At 33.7% G+C, this 19530-nt stretch overlaps 1 protein-coding gene and 1 non-coding gene across 10 annotated transcripts in view; one reads left to right on the plus strand and one right to left on the minus strand.

Moving 5' to 3' along the window:
• The window catches only part of METTL15 (methyltransferase 15, mitochondrial 12S rRNA N4-cytidine), a 259172-nt gene that overhangs the window by 57501 nt on the left and 182141 nt on the right, over positions 1 to 19530 (minus strand). For 8 of the 9 annotated variants that reach the window (XM_040495564.1, XM_040495566.1, XM_040495567.1 and 5 more), the window contains one exon: positions 7693 to 8599. The exons of the other annotated variant lie outside the window; for it this stretch is intronic. In XM_040495564.1, the coding sequence (XP_040351498.1) occupies positions 8154 to 8599 (446 nt within the window). In that variant the 3' untranslated portion in view covers positions 7693 to 8153. Of the gene's footprint in view, positions 1 to 7692; positions 8600 to 19530 lie in introns of those variants that run through there. 9 annotated transcript variants of the gene reach the window in all.
• Positions 77 to 183, plus strand: LOC121043985 (U6 spliceosomal RNA). The gene has a single exon (XR_005797048.1). It is a non-coding gene; the product is annotated as a U6 spliceosomal RNA (small nuclear RNA).

Below are 19530 nucleotides of genomic sequence, written 5' to 3' on the forward strand. Positions count from 1 at the left end.
TGCAAAACACTGCAGAGATAAGGTACCGCAAGAGGAAGATTAGGCTATTGGGTCTTGTAATTAAGAGGTGACCATTGTGCTTACTCTAGCAGCACATTCACTAAAATTCAAATGACACCAACAAGAGTACCATGGCCCCTGTGCAAGGATGACAGGCACATTTGTGAAATGTTCCATTAAAAAATTAAGGTCACCATTAATCATTAAGAGAACAGTTTCTATAGATAGTGTACTAGATTGGATAAATAAAAGACAGGAGAGGAGTCGGAGGTAGTGTAGACTTTAAGAAGTCAAGTTATGAAAGAAAACAGAATGATGGGTGTGGTATTTTGGTAAGGAACCAAAGGAAGACAGAGTCAAGGAGAGATTTTAGTCCTTGTTTGCTTTTCACCTAGGCCCTTTTGAGTATGTTTGGCAGCAGAGAACAGATTAAAGCCTGGAGGGTCAAGCAAAATTAATTGAACTAAATCCCAGAGAAAATAAAAAGAAAAGGAGCAAGGCTAATCTCTCCACTGAGATATAGGAGTACAAAATAGAGATAAAGGACAAGATTTCTAAATACTGAGATGAAGATAAAGAGGTGGGAATTACATGGATTCAGTTCTGTAGTATCTATTTCTATGGTGTTGTAAAAAAGGTCATCAACTCATTCTAAGTGTAAATAGTTCTCTTACCTTTCACTGACTATTTTCCTTTTAATATCTGCAACACACATATTTAGTCCTTCTTATTGGCTTTGGAGCCCTTTGGTATCCTTTCATTGCTTTTAGTGTGAAGAAGTAGGAAACTTTTTTAATACTCCCAAAGCAATCTTTTCTTACTTCACAAAGTACTCATTTCCTTTACCTCCCTCAAAATGTATTCTGAAAAATCTTAATATAAGGACCATGTAGGTCGGCTACTTACTGATATGTAAGTGTAGGAGGACAAATACTTTCTCCAACCTAAATGAATGTCAAATAACCTTAGCAACTAGTTCTTTTTTCTTATTTTGTTTTCTTATAAATGGAAACTCCACATGAAAAATGACTGTGTTTTATAGGCCCTGTCAATGTGTTGCAAACATTGGGGGCATTACATAAATAATAAATGGGGATAAAGCTTCCAAATAATAAAACTGACTATAACCCAGTCAATTGCTGCTAGTAATGTAGATACTGAACTTAAAATTACCAAGAATAAAGCACACACATCCTTAATCATGATGTCCAGAAATGTGAGTTACATTTTGGTAATTATAACTTTCAGTTAATTCATAAATATTTATTGAGTGTTTTCTATTTGACTCATAGCAACTGATGAGAAAGTACCAATATTATCCTCATCTTAAAGTGAAATAAATGAGGATTCAGGAGATTAAAGAGCATGCCCAAGTTTGTATATTCAGCTAATATATGCAGACCTTGAATTCAAACTTGTTTTTCTGAATCCAAAGCCAATAGTGTTACTTACAATGCTATACAGCTTCCTCCCCAGTCTAGCACTTATAATTATGAGTTGGATGATAATATTTTTCCTTGTGAAAGAATAAGAAATCAGAATATTTGATTGTTTATCGTAACAAATTCTAACCCTGTGCAAGGCAGACAAGTATATTGCCCAAAGTATAAGGATGGATTTTAATGGATAGATGCAATTATTCAAGAATGAGAAATGGAAAATGTCCTGTCATTTGATTTCACCTTTGTTTTTTAGTGCCTGGGCAATGATATATTTAATAAGGCATGTACTAAGGGGCACCTGGGTTTCTCACTCAGTTAAGCGTCAGACTTCAGCTCAGGTCATGATCTCATGGTTCGTGAGTTCAAGCCCCATGTCGGGCTCTGTGCTGACAGCTCAGAACCTGGCGCCTGCTTCTGATTCTGTGTCTCCCTCTTTCTCTGTCCCTCCTCTGCTCACACTCTATCTCTCAAAACTAAATAAACATCGAAAAAAAATTTTAATAGGACATATGCTAATGTAGAAAACTTGTTCAATATTTAAGGTAAAGAACTGTTTAAGGAGATGTGACATTACCAAAGAGGCAAACTTCTACTGTGCATATCAGAGTATTAAATTTTATTCTTTATTTTATTGCCCAACAATTTTTGTAGAATATATAAGAAAAGAATGAGGTGGACAAAAGTCTATGAAGAATTTTTAAGGTCCATCTAAATAACAGGCATTATGACTATCACCACTGCATCTTAAGTAATTAATTCTATTGAACTTTTTAATGCTTTGGGAAATCTATGCTGTAACTAGACTTATAAAAAATAATTTATATATATTTAAACTTTCTCTTAGTATTCCCGCAGATCATGCTGTGTGTTACCAAACATTAGCTGGAAATAGTAGCTATAAACAGATGAAATTTGAGAAAATAATATAAAAATAGTTATGCTTGTTATACAATCCAGCCTCTTTAGAATATGATGCTGATTTTTATAAATCATGCTTCATTCAACATCGAACATATGGCATTGTGGTTCTGAGAAAAATATATCTCTGATCAAGATTTCTATCACTAAATTTATATTTATGAAGCACTTTACAAAATTCCCTTCTATTCTTTATTGCTTACCTCTTTCTATTAAAGAATGTTGCTTACACACACACACACACACACACACACACACACAAATGTACTAGATTAAGGCAGCAATCACAAAAACTCAGTAGAAAAGTAGCTCAATTAAAATTATACAATTTTGACCATAAGCAATTTTTAGTTAATTTTTAGTCATTACAGAAATCCTAACATGTAGGGCTTATTTTGTGAGAGTACATGCTAATATTGTCCAATATTTCTTTATCTACAGTAAATATGAAACATAATGCCACCACAGTTGGTATAAGAAATTCACATACCAATGTGAACAGAAACAGGAAAGGGAAAGAGCTTAAAAACAAGACCAAGTCAAAAGCTTCCATGTTTAATGTTATCCTCTTGCTCTATAAGTAAAGCAAATTCCTTTAGGCCAGGGTCTGAGAGGGAGCGATCTTGTCATCTGTTAGAGTAAAGTAAATATTCTATACACATTTGAAAATGGCCCTAAATAAATCTAAAATTAAAAGTTTTGAAAGAATAAAATAAAAAAGAATATCTGATAAGGGACTAATATCTAAAATATATAAAGAACTTACACAATTTAACACCAAAACAAGCAATCCAATTAAGAAGGGGACAGAGGACCTGAATACACCTTTTTCCAAAGAAGATATATGGGTGGCCAATAGACACAAGAAAAAATGCTCCGCATCACTAATCATTAGGGAAATGCAAATCAAAATCACCATGAGCTATCAACTTATACCTGTCAGAATGTCTAGTATCAAAAAGACAAGAAATAACTGTTGGTAAGGATGTGGAGAAAAAAAAAAAACACCCATGAACAGCTGGTGGGAATGTAAATTGGTATAAACACTATGGTAAATAGTATGGAGTTTCTTCAAAAAATTAAAATAGAAATGCCACACAACCCAGTAATTCCACGACTGGGTATTTACCCCCTCAAAATGAAAAGACTAACTCAAGATGATATATATGCACACCTATGTTTATAGCAGCATTATACACAATAGCTAAGTTATGGAAGCAACCAAAGTGTCCATCAATACATAAATGGATAAAGAAGATATGATATATACATACAATGGAATATTACTCAGCCATGAATAAGTGAAATGTTGCCATTTCTGAAAATATGGTTGGAATTAGAGGGTATTATTCTAAGTGAAATAAGCCAGACAAAGAGAAATAACATATAATTTCGCTTTTATGTGGAATCCAAAAACCAACCAAAGAACAACCAAAGCAACAACAACAAACGCAGAAACAGAATCATAAATACAGACAACAAATTAGGTGACTTCCAGAGGGTAGGCAATTAAGGTAAAGGGATTAAGAGGTACAGACTTAAAGTTATAAAATAAGTAAATCACACGAATGAAAAGTATAGTGTAGGAAATATAGTCCATAATATTACAATAGTGTTGTAAGGTGACAGATAGTAACTATACTTACTGTGGTGAGCAAGCATAATGTATAGAATTGCTGAATCACGATGTGGTAAACCTGAAATTAGTATAACATTTATGTTAACTATACTTCAATTAAAAAAAATAAAAGAAATATCACCTTAAATTTATTAATTTAATGGATAATACAGTGTAAAATAAAACTATAAAAAAGAAGTGAGAATTGTTTTGATTTCTTCCTAAATAGCTTAAAAAAATTATTTATTTAAGTAATCTCTGCACCCAATGTGAGGCTCAAACTCACAACCCCAAGATCAACAATCAAGAGCTGCATGCTCTTCCAAATGAGCCAGCAGGGTGCCCGCAAATAGTCAGCTTTTAATACATACTATGTAAGAAATATACATATACATTTTAACGGAATAAAAGTGCTGATACAGATTTTTTATTTGTACATTTATATGTACATTTTGAATTTTCCATTAAGAATTATCTCTTACTTTTTGAATGAGAGATTTAAAATGAAATTAAAATTGCTTTTTAGAAGTCTGCAGTGTAGATACATCATTATTTCTGCTTATTTAAAAACAAAAATCAGAAAAAAGAATTTTATAAACCTCTGAACATTTATTACTCTGCATAGACTAAAGAAAATATGATTTTCAAATGCTCACAAGTGAATTTTAAGAGATATAAAAAACTTACTTAGGCGTATTGGATTCTCTCATGAACTATTGGTTGTAACATAATAAATACTTCAATAAAAATGACTTTAAGCACAAATCATGTATCATAGATTACATGAAATAGAAAAGATGTCTCTCAAATGATTCATGTCTCTCAAATGACTCTAGAAACTACAAAGAGAAGATTATATAATAACTAATATACAGTACTTAAAACAAAATGAATATACAAAATAGAGATATCAACTAAAAATTGTGTGCTGTTATTAAATTTAATTTCTTAATAAGCAATGAACTAAAACCTCTTAAGAACTGATGTACTACACAGTGGTATTGATGCTATATTAAAATGATTAGTAGAAAGCAGTCAAGAAGAGATTCAGAAACGTAAGTCACTTGTTTTATATTCATTATATTTGATTAGAAAAGAAATACACATTCATTTTTAAGACCAGTGTTTATTTTCTGTATGTATTGTTTGAATTTCACAAAAACATTTTCCAGCATAAACTCATTCATGTATTTTATTATATATCCTACAGCAAAGACTAAGAACCAGGCAAGAATGATTGTGGCAAACAGCCTAGTTACAGAAAATAACATATATTTTTACACTACAACATTTGAAACTAATTTGGTATTTATCGAAGAAAGGATTTCTTTCATGAATATTCAAGATTTTTTTCTATCACGGTATTAGCTTCCCAGGGCTGCTGTAACAAATTACCACACATTAGGTGGCTCTGAACAACAGAAACATATTGTCTCGTGGTTCTGGAGTCTGAAGGTCTGAAATAAAGGTGTCAGCAAAATTGTTGGCTCCCACTTCAGACTGAGGGAGAATCTCGTCCATGCTTCTCTTAGGTACTAATGGTTGCCAGCAATCCTTGGTGTCCTTTGGCTTGTAGATGTATCATTCTGATCTCTGCTTTTATCTTCATGTGACATTCTTCCCTGTGTCTCTGTCTTTCTTCTCTTCTTAGAAGGATACCATACATATTGGATTAAGGGCCTGCTCTGCTCCAGTATGACCTCAGCTTAAGTACTTACATCTGTAGTGACCACAGTGCCAAATAAGGTCATATTCTGATGTTCTGAGAAGGACATGAATTTTGGAGCGGAAACACTATTCAATCCAGTGCAGTCACTTGCCATTCAATGTTAAAGAAAAAATTCCCATACTATACAGGATCCAAAAATGACTGATGAGTAAGTGAATCATTGTTATATATGAGTGTGATCTCCTATTTTCCAATTAGATACTCATACAGGAATTCACCTTTTGGAATTTTCTCATTCACAAATATGACTTACATGCAAAACATTTTTTTTCAGAAAAGATTAGCAGATTAACCTGGGTGCATTCATTTCTTTCTAAATTGAGGACACTGCTTCCTAGAATATTTTCTAATTCTGCATAACTAGAAATTACTTTCACTGCAGAATTGCTCAGACTTGAATACAGCCTATACAGTAAAAGCTGTGGGGCACCTGGGTGAGCTAATCAGTTAAGCATCCAACACTTGATCTTGGCTCAGGTCATGATCTCACAGTTCATGAGTTCAAGTCCTGCATCGGAATTTGTGCTGATGGCACAGAGCCTTCTTGGAAATCTGTGTTTCCTTCTCTCTGCTCCTACCCCACTGTGCTCTCTCTCTCTCTCAAAATAAATAAATAAAATTTAAAAAAATTAAGTAAAAGTGGAGCACAAGCTTGAGAACTAAAGTTAAATATCACAGAGGTAGATAAAGTAAATCTAAGGAGAATTAAAGTATTTAATTCTTATCTTTTGCCCATAGTTATGTTAATATTTTATTCACTTGTACTCACCAATTCAGAATGTCATCATAGTGGAGAGAATGAATTTTCCCTGTATTTGAATAGTTTACTAAGCATATTAGTAGTATAAATATGATATCAGGAACTACTTAAGAAAGCAATCATTTATATACACCTTTATTCAACATGCCAATGTACCCTTTGACTATATCTCTCATTCATCCTTCAAGTCATAATTCAAGCATCACGTTGTCAGGCCTGGTTTCCTTCAGTAAATGAAATCCCTACTAGATGTTCTTATCCCTGTATTGCTTCTTTGTAGCTTTTACCACTGTGTTAATTTTACATTGACTTTTGTGATTATTTAACTACCATCACTCTTCTCCACTAGACTCTAAACTCTACAGGCCAGATACTGTGACATATTTTACTCACCTTTATTTCTCTGCCTAGTTCAGTGCTTGCTGAATAATTAAAAAAAAAATAGAAATGTTTATTTATATATAAAAAGTTTATACGTGAATTATGAATCAATGTCATTAAGAATCCTCTACCAAGTGAACGTCTCCTGAAAAAACATCTTACTATTACAGTACTGTTGGGTAAATAAAAACATAAAGGGCACATTCCTTTTAAACTTTTTTTTTTAATGTCTATTCATTCTTGAGAGAGAGGGACAGAGTGTGAGAGGGGGAAGGGCAGAGAAAGAGGGAGACAGAATCCGAGGCTCCGAGCCGTCAGCACAGAGCCCGCTTCCAGCCTCGAAATCACAAAACATGAGATCATGACCTGAGCTGAAGTCAGACACTTAACCAAATGAGCCACCCAGGCAAAGGGCACATTCATTTTAATATCTTTAATATGCCCTATATTTTATTGCATAGACTTGGTTGAATTATTTTGAATAGCTCAATTAAAAAATGCCAGATTCAAATGATGACAGATTTTATTATTTGTCAAAGACATTCTGGGATATTATTAAAATATAATTGACTTTAAATATTAGTTTTATGAAACATTCTCTATGAGGGCTATTGAACAATTTTGCATTTTTACTTTATACTATATAAAAATATAGTACATATCTTATTGCAAAATTCCTTTAAAACAATGAACTCTGTAATTTCAAAAGTGACATTTCTCAGTATGATGCATTTTAAAAATAATACTTGAAAATTTAAAATTTACATAATACCTGTATTTGAGAAGACTATGGTACTTACTAATTAATTACTCCTAAATAGAAATGAAAATTTCTTTGATGATCTTTACTTACTTATTATTTATTACTTGACCCATAGAAAGTTTGTTGCAAATCTGAATATCTAAATTCAGAACTTAGAAAATACAGATACAATTATAATCTCTATCTTCTGACAGTTTGAGTGTTCATACTTAAATAAATATAGTATTCTTCTTTTTAAAAATTTTCCATGATTAGGGAAAGGACTACATTTCAAAAGTCAAATATAATGCTCAGATAGAGACATTTTTCGAGTTTTAGGATGCTGCTTCTCCTTGAGTTGAACCTTCTGTGTCATGCTCGTATTTCTGAGATTTTCTTTCTAAGACAAAAAATGGTAAATACCCTCAATTTCCACACATATATAGTACATGTTTCTCTATAGATCCCATACTTCCTTATATTAAGTTATTCAGGAATATCCAATAAAAGAAGAGAAACTCTGAGGGAAAACTTGAAGGACCACATGATGAAAACTTTCTTTATCATAATTTGATGGCTGCTCTAAGCTTAGCTGAGCGTGCTCTGGGGTTATCCTGTACATCCTGATCTTCTGGAGTAAGTACTTTCTTGTGTATCAATTCCCACATTAAAGGGGCTCTGCTTATACAGTCTCCTTCCTTGTTTTCATAACTTGAACGAAATTGTGATGCTTGTATCACCTTCTGTCTGGCACTTAGGTTAAACCTTTCTGTCATGCTTATCCCAAGCAAGAATCGTTTGACAATGCGATCCTCTAGTGAATGGAAGGAGAGGGCAACAAGGCGACCACCAGGTCTCAGAAACTTCTGAGCTGTCTTCAATCCTATGTAAAGTTCATTGAGCTCATTATTTACAAATATTCGAAAAGCTTGGAAAGTCTTGGTAGCAATATGGGTAGATCGTTGTAGCAAGTCTTTTCGTGCAAAAATAGCAGATGGAGGAAATGCACCTATAAAAAAATTTAGTAAAAACAGGAAAAAAGGAGAGGAAAAATTAATATTTTCCACTCTAAGTCTACGTTGTATTGTGTGTGCATATATTTAAGGAACTAAGTTTCTTTAGAAAATTGTGGCATTTCAGCCATACTTTCCCATTTTATTTCCAACCATTCAACCAAGATTCAAACTATTGTGTCAGAAACAGCTTTGATAACTCATAAGAGTAACTTGTGTCAAACGCGGAGCAGATAAAGAGGTAGCCAAATTTTTGAAAAAAGAATGATTAAAAAAACTTCCCAACTTAGGTGAAAGACATTAACTCACTGATACAAGAAGTTCAGTGAACCCCAAATATAATGAACAAAAGAAAACTGCATCTAGGCACATCATAATCACACTATTACAAGCTAATCAGAAAAATCTTGAATACAACGAAGAAATACATTACATAAAGAAGAGCAAAGATATGATTAACAGTTATTTTCTCATTAGAACAATTGAAGCTATAAAGTACTAGAATAACATTCAAATTGTTAAGGAAAAATATCTGTCTTCCAAGAAGACTATCTAAAACTATTCTTCAGAATTAAAGTTCAAAGACATTTTTAAATGAATAAAAAAATGAGAGGATCCACTGCTAATATGTCTGTATTCAAGAAATGCAAAAGGAAATACTTCCATGTTGAAGTAAAATGACACCAGATGATAATTTGCATATACAGAAAAAAAGAGATTATAGATACATCTTTATATATTAATTCTTCTCTTATTTTCTTTAAAATACAGGACTCTTTAAGTGAAATTATAACAATTTTTTACATTTATAAATACTTTAATATAGATAGCTATGTCCTGTATATGATAGGCAATAGTGTGAAGGATTAGAGTGGGTAAATGGAACCATACGCTTGCAAGATTCATGTTTTGCTAGAAGTTAAAGTTGCATATTGTGGTCCCTAGAGCAATCGATAAAAATAATGCAAAGAAATAAAGCTAATAATCTAACAGAGAATAAAAATAATACACAAAAATTATTGTTTAACACAAAAGACACAAGAGAACAAGAAACAAAAATGAGGCAAAGAGAAGACAAATAGTAAAATGGCAGACAGTAAAACCAAATATATCAATAATTACATAAAGTATAAATGTACTCAACATCCCAATATAAATGCAGAGGTCATCAGATGGAAAAATAGTGAGACCTAACTGTACATTGTCTAGAGAAATGTACTCTAAATATAAAAACAAATAGAAGTGAAAGCAAGGAACAGGCTGTGGAAAGTTATGCCATGTACACAGAAGCATAAAAAAGAGAGGTCATTATATATTATTATATCATAATATATAATAATGATATTAATATTAGAAAAAACAAGTTTTTGAAAAAAGGGAGAATTCCTAGTCCCAAAGAGGAACATTTCCTATTGACAAAAATGTCAATACAGCAGAAAGATACAACTATAAGTGCATATGCACCAAATAACATAGTTCTCAAAATTTCAATGAAAGAGAGTATCTGTACAAAAGAAGATGAACTTCAATTCTTACTACACACTATACACAAAAAGCAATACAAAATGGACCACAGACCTAAGAGTAAATACTAAACATAAAATATATATCTGACAAAACTCTCTTATCCAGAATATATAAGGAAATCTCACAACTTAATAAACAGAAGCTAAACCACCTATTTGAAATAAAAGGGCAAAAATTTGGACAAACACTTCACAAAAAGATATACAAAAAGTCAGTAAACACAAAGACATTCATCATTATTAGCCATAAAAATGCACATTAAAACCACAATGAAATACCACTACACATCCACTAGATGCTACATCCTAGAAAGCAACAAACTATTGAAAATGACCCAAGAGGGGCGCCTGGGTGGCTCAGTCGGTTAAGCGGCCAACTTCAGCTCAGGTCATGATCTCGCGGTCCGTGAGTTTGAGCCCCGTGTCGGGCTCTGTGCTGACAGCTCAGAGGCTGGAGCCTGTTTCAGATTCTGTGTCTCCCTCTCTCTGATCCTCCCCCATTCATGCTCTGTCTCTCTCTGTCTCAAAAATAAATAAACGTTAAAAAAAAAAATTAAAAAAAAAAATGACCCAAGAAAGAAATAGATAATCTGAACAGAACTATTACAAGTGAAAGGATTAAACCAGTAATCAAAAGCAACCCACAAAGAAACGTCCAAGCCCAGATGGCTTCACTCCTGAATTGTGCCAAATATTAAAAGAATTAATAACAATACTTCACAAATGCTTCAAAAAAAATTGAAGAAAAGAGAACACTTCTCAAATTACTTTATGAGGCCAGTATTACTATGAAACTAAAACCAAAGGCATCACAAGAAAATTACAGATCAATATCTCTTATGAATATAAACATTAAAATCCTCAACAAAATATTAGCAAAGCAGCATATTAAAGGAATTATATGCCATGACCAAGCTGCATGGTCATGACCAAGGATAGCTCAACACATGGAAATTGACCAATGTAATACATCGTATTTATGGAATGAAGGAAAAAAAAAACACATGATCATTTCAATTGATGCAGAAAAAGCATTTGAAAAATTTCAACACTCTTCCATGATAAAAACACTCAAGAACTAGGAATAGAAGGAAAGTACCTCAACATAATGAAGCCCGTATATGAGAACCCAGACCTAACATTATACTTAATAGTGAAAGACTGAAAGTTTTTCTTCAACGATCATGAACCAGCAAGGATACCCCGTTTTTTTTTTTTTACCACTTTTATTCAACACAGTACTGGAAGTTCTAATCAAGGAATCAAACAAGAAAAAGAAATAAAAGGCATCCAGATTGGTAAGGAAGAAGTAAAATTACCTGTTTACAGAGGACAGGATCTTCTATGTAGAAAACAATAAAGATCACACATATACACACCTTGTGAGAACTAACAAATGGATTCAGCAAAGCAGCAGTATATAAAATTAACATGCACAAATCAGTTATGTTTCTACAGTTAATAATAAACAATCCAAAATGAATTTTTTTCACTAGGGTTAGTTTATTATTTTTTTAAAAATGAAATTTATTGTCAAATTGGTTTCCATACAACACCCAGTGCTCATTCCAACAGGTGCCCTCCTCAATACCCATCACCCACCCTCCCCTCCCTCCCACCCCCCATCAACCCTCAGTTTGTTCTCAGTTTTTAAGAGTCTCTTATGTTTTGGCTCCCTTCCTCTCTAACCTTTTTTTTTTTTTCCTTCCCCTCCCCCATGGTCTTCTGTTAAGTTTCTCAGGATCCACATAGGAGTGAAAACATATGGTATCTGTCTTTCTCTGTATGACTTATTTCACTTAGCATAACACTCTCCAGTTCCATCCACGTTGCTACAAATGGCCATATTTCATTCTTTCTCATTGCCACGTAGTATTCCATTGTGTATATAAACAGAATTTCTTTATCCATTCATCAGTTGATGGACATTTAGGCTCTTTCCATAATGTGGCTATTGTTGAAAGTGCTGCTATAAACATTGGGGTACAAGTGCCCCTATGCATAAGCACTCCTGTATCCCTCGGGTAAATTCTTAGCAGTGCTATTGCTGGGTCATAGGGTAGATCAAAAATTTGATTCCCAATAGCATCAAAAAGAATCAAACACTTAGGAATAAAGTTAAAAAAAAGAAATGTAAAATTTATGCTATGAGAGCTACAAACAATATTTTAAAAATTTGTTTAAGATGGCAATACTCCTTCCTCCAAATTGGTTTAAGATTCAATGCAATCTCTATCAGATCCCAGCTGACTCTTTTATATAAACTGACAAGCTAATTCTAAAATTCACATGGAATTGTAAGAGACCCAGAACAGTCAAAGTGATCCAGGGGTGGGGTAGGGGGATGGAAAAAAAAAAAAAAAAAGAGAATGAAGGAGGACTCACACTCAAGGATTTCAAAACTTTCTAAAAAGTAATGGTAACTAAGACAGTGTGGTACAACAGACAGAGAAATCAAAAGAATATAATTGAAAATCCAGAAATAAACCCTTCTATCTATGAGCAACTGATTTTTGACAAGAGTGTCAAAGCCATTCAATAGGGAAAGAATGGTGTATTGAACAAACAGTGTTGGGACAACTGGATAGTCATATACTAAAAACTGGAGTTGGACCCTTAAGTTATATAGAAAAATTAACTCAAAATCGATCAAAGACATCAATGTAAGAGCAAAAATTAGAAAACTCTTAGAAGAAAAACACAGGGATAAATATTAATGACACTGAATTTAGCAAATAATTCTTAGATATGACACCCAAATCACACACACACACACACAAAAATTGTACTTCATCAAAATTAAAAATTTTGTTCTTTAGGGGCACGTGGGTGGCTCAGTTGGTTAAGCAACTGACTCTGGATTTCGGTTCAGGTTATGATCTTTTGTATCATGACTTTGAGCCGCAGGTCAGGCTCTGCACTGACAGTGTGGAGCCTGCTTGGGATTCTCTCTCACTTTCTCTTTGCCCCTCTCCTGCTCGCCGTCTCTCTCACTCAAAATAAATAAATTAGCTTAAAAAAATTGTTCTTGAAAGGACACAATCAAGAAAATGAAAAGACAACCAAAAGAATGGGGAAAAAACTGCATATAACTGATTAGAGATTTGTATCTAGGATATGTAAAAGAAGAAAATTACGAAGTGATGCACGTGTGTTAGTATTTACATTTTAAAATATGCACATCAAAAGAGACAAGCCCCATCTAGTTTTCAAGAATAGGGTTAAATAAAAAGTGTTGATTTAGAAATCAATGAATATAATTTTATTTAGACCTACTCAATTTGCATACAAATTAAAGTATAATGTTCAATGCATTTATACAGAAATTTTCTATTTAAATTTTTGTTTAATCATGTCTTAAAATTTTTGTTCCTAGAGAGTATTATCCCAGAGAGATGTAATCCTTCCAGTCCAGATTTTCTATGGATGAAGATCTGAGAGTATGGCTGCAATCCTGGCACTTGAGTTTCCTTGGCATGCTTCTTACAACAAAGTAAATTATGCAAGGCTGGTACCTTGGTACACATTTTAGTAACCTGCAGGTCCAGAAGTACATTAAGACACACCTGATTAAGCTTCTTGGGGAACTGGATCAGAGAATGAAAGAAATAGTATCTTACTTGTACCAGGGAGCTGAGAACCTGGCTGTCAACAGTTAACCAAATCAGTGTTATGGGTTCACTCTTTCCTCTACCAAAACTACTCTGATGAAAGGCTCTTAGAAGATGTTAGATGTTAGGAAATTTATCTTCTAACAACAGGTCTCTCAGAAACAAACTATCAAAGACAAAGCTGAAGAGGGAGATCACCTCTTTTCTATTTGCTATTCAATCTCCCTGCTTTCCACAGAATGAGTTTTGGTCACTGGGAAATGTATTTTAAAACATTTGAATATCTGAACAAATATGCAACTCTTCATATTTTAGAGCATGAATTTAGAGGATGCTTCAGGAAGGGTGTATTCCTAAAGACTTGATTGATTCAAACCTTGCATAGTTCAACACTAATTTTCTCAAAGAAGAAATGTAATATAGAATACATTTTAATTTACATGTATTTTGATGTAAAATAGGAGGTTAACATCCATGGAGCACATGAAGCAACAAATAACGCAGCATTTAAAAAAATGTTTTTTCTTAACATTATCTCTAGTATTTTGTAGAAATAAAAGGATGGCTCAAAAGGTTAATTCCCTAGCTTTCCTGGTTCTTATCACATTTCAAGGATATATATTTGAGGATGTTGTTCTAACAGCACTGAATTAGTCAGACCTGGCTGTATGTTAACTAATTTGATGAAATAACACAATGGCAGAGAGCTTAAAAATATTTGCTTGATATTGTCAATGAATGTATTTTTAAAAACTAATGAAAATAGAAAATGCTAAAATCATAACTCAAATCACCATGCAAATTCTAATATAAACAACAGCATTGGTTCATTTGACATAAAGTATGGTAGGCATTTCCATTTACCAGCTAAATGGTACCTTCCCATGGCTGAATTATCATTTATAATTCATTCAGCCAGCTAGCTGTGAAATTATGAGATCCCTAATTATTTTAAATGAAGGGATCTGTTTTTATTTCAAAGTATTTCACATGAGAATTTATTCATATTTTATATTATACAACCTCATGTTTATATAATTAATACATTAAACATATGCATACTGCATACGAATCTGCAGCTGAAAAATTAACACCACTGTGATCAGACAAGTTTTCTTTATAGGGTCTAATTAGGCCTTGCCAATGTCATATAATAGAGAGAGAAAATAAGAGCTTTCATTTTATTTAGGAATGGTCTTAAAGATAATAGGAGAACTCCAATCCATGAAAAGCTTTTCTTCCAGGGCTTTCTTATTTTGCTTAGAAAATCCTAAACTAGACTCTGTGAAATGGGTTTCCTGGGCAGGATTTCCAGGTGTGGTCCGGTGACCTCCTCAAGTCCCATCTTTATGGGAAGATAAAGAACTGCAATGGGCAAACGATGTGTTCCGTGGAGTTTTCTGGTGCTGCTCTGGGGATCAGAAGTACATATGCTGCCTTATTTTAGAGAAGTTCAATTTCTAGGACTACCCTTCTTTAATAAACTGGCACTTCTGTGTCTGTCATTTATAGGAAGAAAGGCTGACGATGCAGATTGTATAATATGAAATTAAAAAGAAAAAACCAGAATTTAAACAGTCAGTAATGGAAATTAAAACAGTAAAAACAAAACATCAACTGGCAATGGTACACATAGACAAGAAGAAAAGACAATCCTACTATCAAGGATTAAGCAAAGATTTTTGGTCTGAATTAGCAAGTTTAAAGACAATCAGTAAATGTCCTGTGCCTGTAAGGTAACAAAAATGGACTTGCTTGTGAAAGTCACTGGCCAGAGAGCAAGGGCCAGAGTTCTCCTAGGTAAGTAGAGACTATGTGGGAACATCTGCTGGACTCTAAATTAGGTCAGAGAAAGAAAAATATTAAAATGAGACCTGCTTCTTGCCCCTGAGGAACTCACTGTTTTGCAAGACGTCTTCCTTCTCCCACCTCCTTCTCATCGCTCATATCCTATTATCAGAAATAGATAATTTCTGCTCTTCCCTCTATCCTGAGCTTAGTCACAGATCTTAGATGGCTAATTCATTTGATTAAGGGATACAGTAGGTAAGACAGAAAATATTGACTCAATCACAAATTTGGTCCTTTGATTTGGTGCTTAGAGAAAATCTCTTTTGTGTTTTCTAGTCCATCAATGGACTTAGTTAACACCAGGCCAATGTGAATGAGTTCTAAGTGGGCAGAGGTGTGCTTACTCCTAGTGGAGCACTTGTCACACTCTACTGTGATTACTAGGTTACTTGTGTCTCAGTACCTTGACGCTGAATAGGAGCTGTTTCATGTTCATTCTTCATATTCCTCATACTTAACAGAGAAGCTTGTGATTCTTAACCTTGACTGTACATCAATCACCTGTGGAGCCTTTGAAAAAAAAAAGATGCCTGGCCCCAGTCCAGACCTATGGAATCAGTTTCAGGGGTTTATTACATGGGAATCACTACTTTTAAAAAGCTTCACAGAGGATTTTGATTGCAGAACTACTATAGTAAACACTCAGTAAATGTTTATTGAAAAGATAATAAATAGATAATGAATGGAAAAAATAAATGGATAAGTGAAGAGTATAATATTCAATCATATAAATGAACGACTAAATGAAGGGCATATTTTTAGTCACAGAAAACATTATGAACTGAATTTTCAAATAATGTTGTGAAATGCCCTACTTTTTGGCCAAATGTGAATATGGGTAACAAATTATGATTTTAATGGGACAACTGAACTCTCAAATTTGCTAGTTATTTCATTATCTCAATATAATTATTCCTATGTATTTAATGATATTTGATAATGGCTGGGAATGAATGTCCTTAATGAATCAATTATTTGCACATGCAGAGCACCTGCAAATAATTTTAACCTCAGGAAATGCAAACTTGCAAGCCTTTATTAACTGAAAGTAACCAATGTGCAAGGTGAACGTTTTTGCATATTTCTTTTACAGAATAAAATAAGACATGAGAATGATCTTCAATGATATCAACCCAAATTTTTTTCCACAAAGATTAGTGCACAATACTGTGGATATTTTTTGTAAGCTTTTATTTCACTTAACACCTATGAAATCCTTAACCATGAGTTTTCTCAATTCTTCAAAATAGCAGAACTGCTTTCCTCCGAATACTTTTTTTTTCATGTTTTGAGGTTTTTTATATCCTTCTAATACTTTATGATTGCAAAATTATGCTAGTAAATCTGACTACAAAAGGGAATTAAAGGTTAACATACATTTAACAGCAAGATGTTTTCGAGTTAAGTACACTTTTAACAACGTATAGTTAAAAGTAAATGTACATTAAATCCACTATGCGGTAACAAGTTGTAATTTCAATTCAATTTTACATTATTTGATACTTACCTCTCACACAGTAATTTGGGAAAATTTCTGACATACGAGATTGACCCTAGCTGTTCAAGAAAACTGTTGAGTTCTGCCTCATTAGAGGTACTCGCTTCTCACATTCCAAATCAAGTTTGTTGTTGCAAGATTTTTAAAGTTCCTGACAGTCTCATATGGTTACTCTTCCCTTTCTCTCATATCAGCAATTTTTGACAGCTCTATATCCGAATTGTATCCAGAACCCCACCATTTCTCACCAGTTCCACTATCACACTAGTCCAAGCCATCATCTTTTCCACACAGCCACCAGGTCAATCCCTTTTTTTCTTTTTTTGGGAGAGAGAGAAAGAGAGAGAGAGAGAAGGGAGGGAGGGAGGGAGGGAAAGAGAGAAGGAAGGTACGCAGTGAGGGAGAGGGGCAGAGGAAGAGAATCTTAAGCAGGCTCCATGCTCAGCATGGAGCTCAGCTCACACAACCCTGGGATCATGACCTGAGCTGAAAGCAAGAGTCCTACCCTCAACCAACCAAGTCACCCAGGCACCTCAGACCACTTCTTTTCATATAAAAATTAGATCATGTGATTATACTATTCAACACCTTTAGTGTCTTTCTATCACGTGATTATAAACTGAAGGGTCGCCTGGCTGGCTCAGTCAGTTAAGCAGCGGACTCCTGATTTCGGCTCAGGTCATGATCTCAGAGTCTCGAGATCCAGCCCCGTGTCAAGCTCTGCGCTGAGCGTGGAACTTGCTTAAGATTCTCTCTCTCTTTCTCACTTTCTCTTCCCCTATCCCTTGATTGTGCTCTCTCTATCTCTGTTCCCCTCTCCCCTGTTCATGCTCTCTCTCTCTCAAAAAAGAAAAGATTTTAAAAAAGAAAGAAAAACTGAAGTTCTTACCTTGGTCAAGTGTCTCTGTGCCATATGCAACCACTGCTACCTACCACTCCCATTTCTTTGACCTCACCTTCCTAACCTTGAGCTCTGTACTCTTAACTGAACCATGGCATTTTCCTTCCTGGGACCTTTGACTTCCCTCACATACCTGGATGGCTTATTCCCTACTTCATTCAGGTCTATTCTTAAGTATCACAGAATTAGATAGCCTTTGACCACAGTTATGAAAAGTAGTATCCTGCCACTAAAGTCCCTTACATTGTTTAATTTTTTTCCTAATATCTTATCAGGAACAAATATTCACTTGTTTACCACCTGTCTTCCTCCACTGGATTATGTACTCAGTGAAAACAGAGAACTGTTTGTTCACTGCCATAAATCCTTTGCACCAAGAAGAGTTGGTGGATTTAACGAATGATTTCATTTGTACTTTAAAGTTATAAACATAACTATTATTTAAAAAACAAACAAAAACATATCATTAGTTGTACATGAAGTAAAACATTAATGTCATTACTCCTTAAATCCCACCCCAAGAAGCAGCTGAGAGGTATACTTTATAATTTTTTTCCTGAAAAACACATATGACATTGTATATGTAAATGTATCTATGCATATAAATATATTTGTAAGAAGGAAGTGCACAATAAACTGCAACTTGCTTTGTTTACTTATCATACTTTAAAAAATAATTTCAGTTGTAGAGATGAATGTAATTCATTTTGCTTGTTCATATAACAAATGGGTGTAGTGTGAACCACAGTACCAGAATACCATGGTAATTAAGACAGAGGCAGTCTCTACTCTGGTGGCACTCAAGTTGCCATCACAGCAGTAACATTTAGGATTGTCTCTATTTTTGCTATCACAAAAATATTGCAGTAAACATGTGAATTACACATTTTAAATTTCTGCATGGTAGAAAACTCCACAAAGTAAAAAGACAGCCACATTGTGGGAAAAAAAAATATTTGTAACTATTTGAACCTATGATAGTCATCTATAGGATTAGAGTTTTTAGGTCAAAAGCTATTTACGTCCATTTAAACTTGAATCAATGCTTCTAAATTCACTCTCAATAGATTGTACCAATTTATTTCCATCAATAGCACATGAGTCCATCCCCCCATATCTCCACTAGTACTAAAACTAGCTATCTTTTAAACCGTAACTAGTCTACTATACTGAGCAAGTAATAGTTTACAGTTGTTTTAATTTACATTTCTTTGGCAATTAGTAGAATTGGGCATCCTACCAAATCTAATGGCCATTTGATTTCAGCTATGAATTGACTGAGCAAATCCTTTGTCCATGTTCTTATTCTGAGGTTGCTTTTTTTTCTTTATTGATTTAAGAGAGCTGTTTATAAAATAAGGATATTAAACTGTTTGTCTTATATATAGTTGCAGATATGTTTCCTGGATTGTGACTATCTTTTTACTTTGTGGAGTTTTTCTGCCATACAGCCATTAAAACAGTATATAGACTTTTTTTTCATATTTTTTTAGATTTTATCAAGTTTAAAAAGTCTTTCCCCATATCAACATTATGTAGT

Source organism: Herpailurus yagouaroundi, unplaced genomic scaffold (assembly GCF_014898765.1).
Source record: "Herpailurus yagouaroundi ecotype Mexico unplaced genomic scaffold, PumYag 187, whole genome shotgun sequence".
In the NCBI taxonomy this organism is placed as follows: Eukaryota; Metazoa; Chordata; class Mammalia; order Carnivora; family Felidae; genus Herpailurus; species Herpailurus yagouaroundi.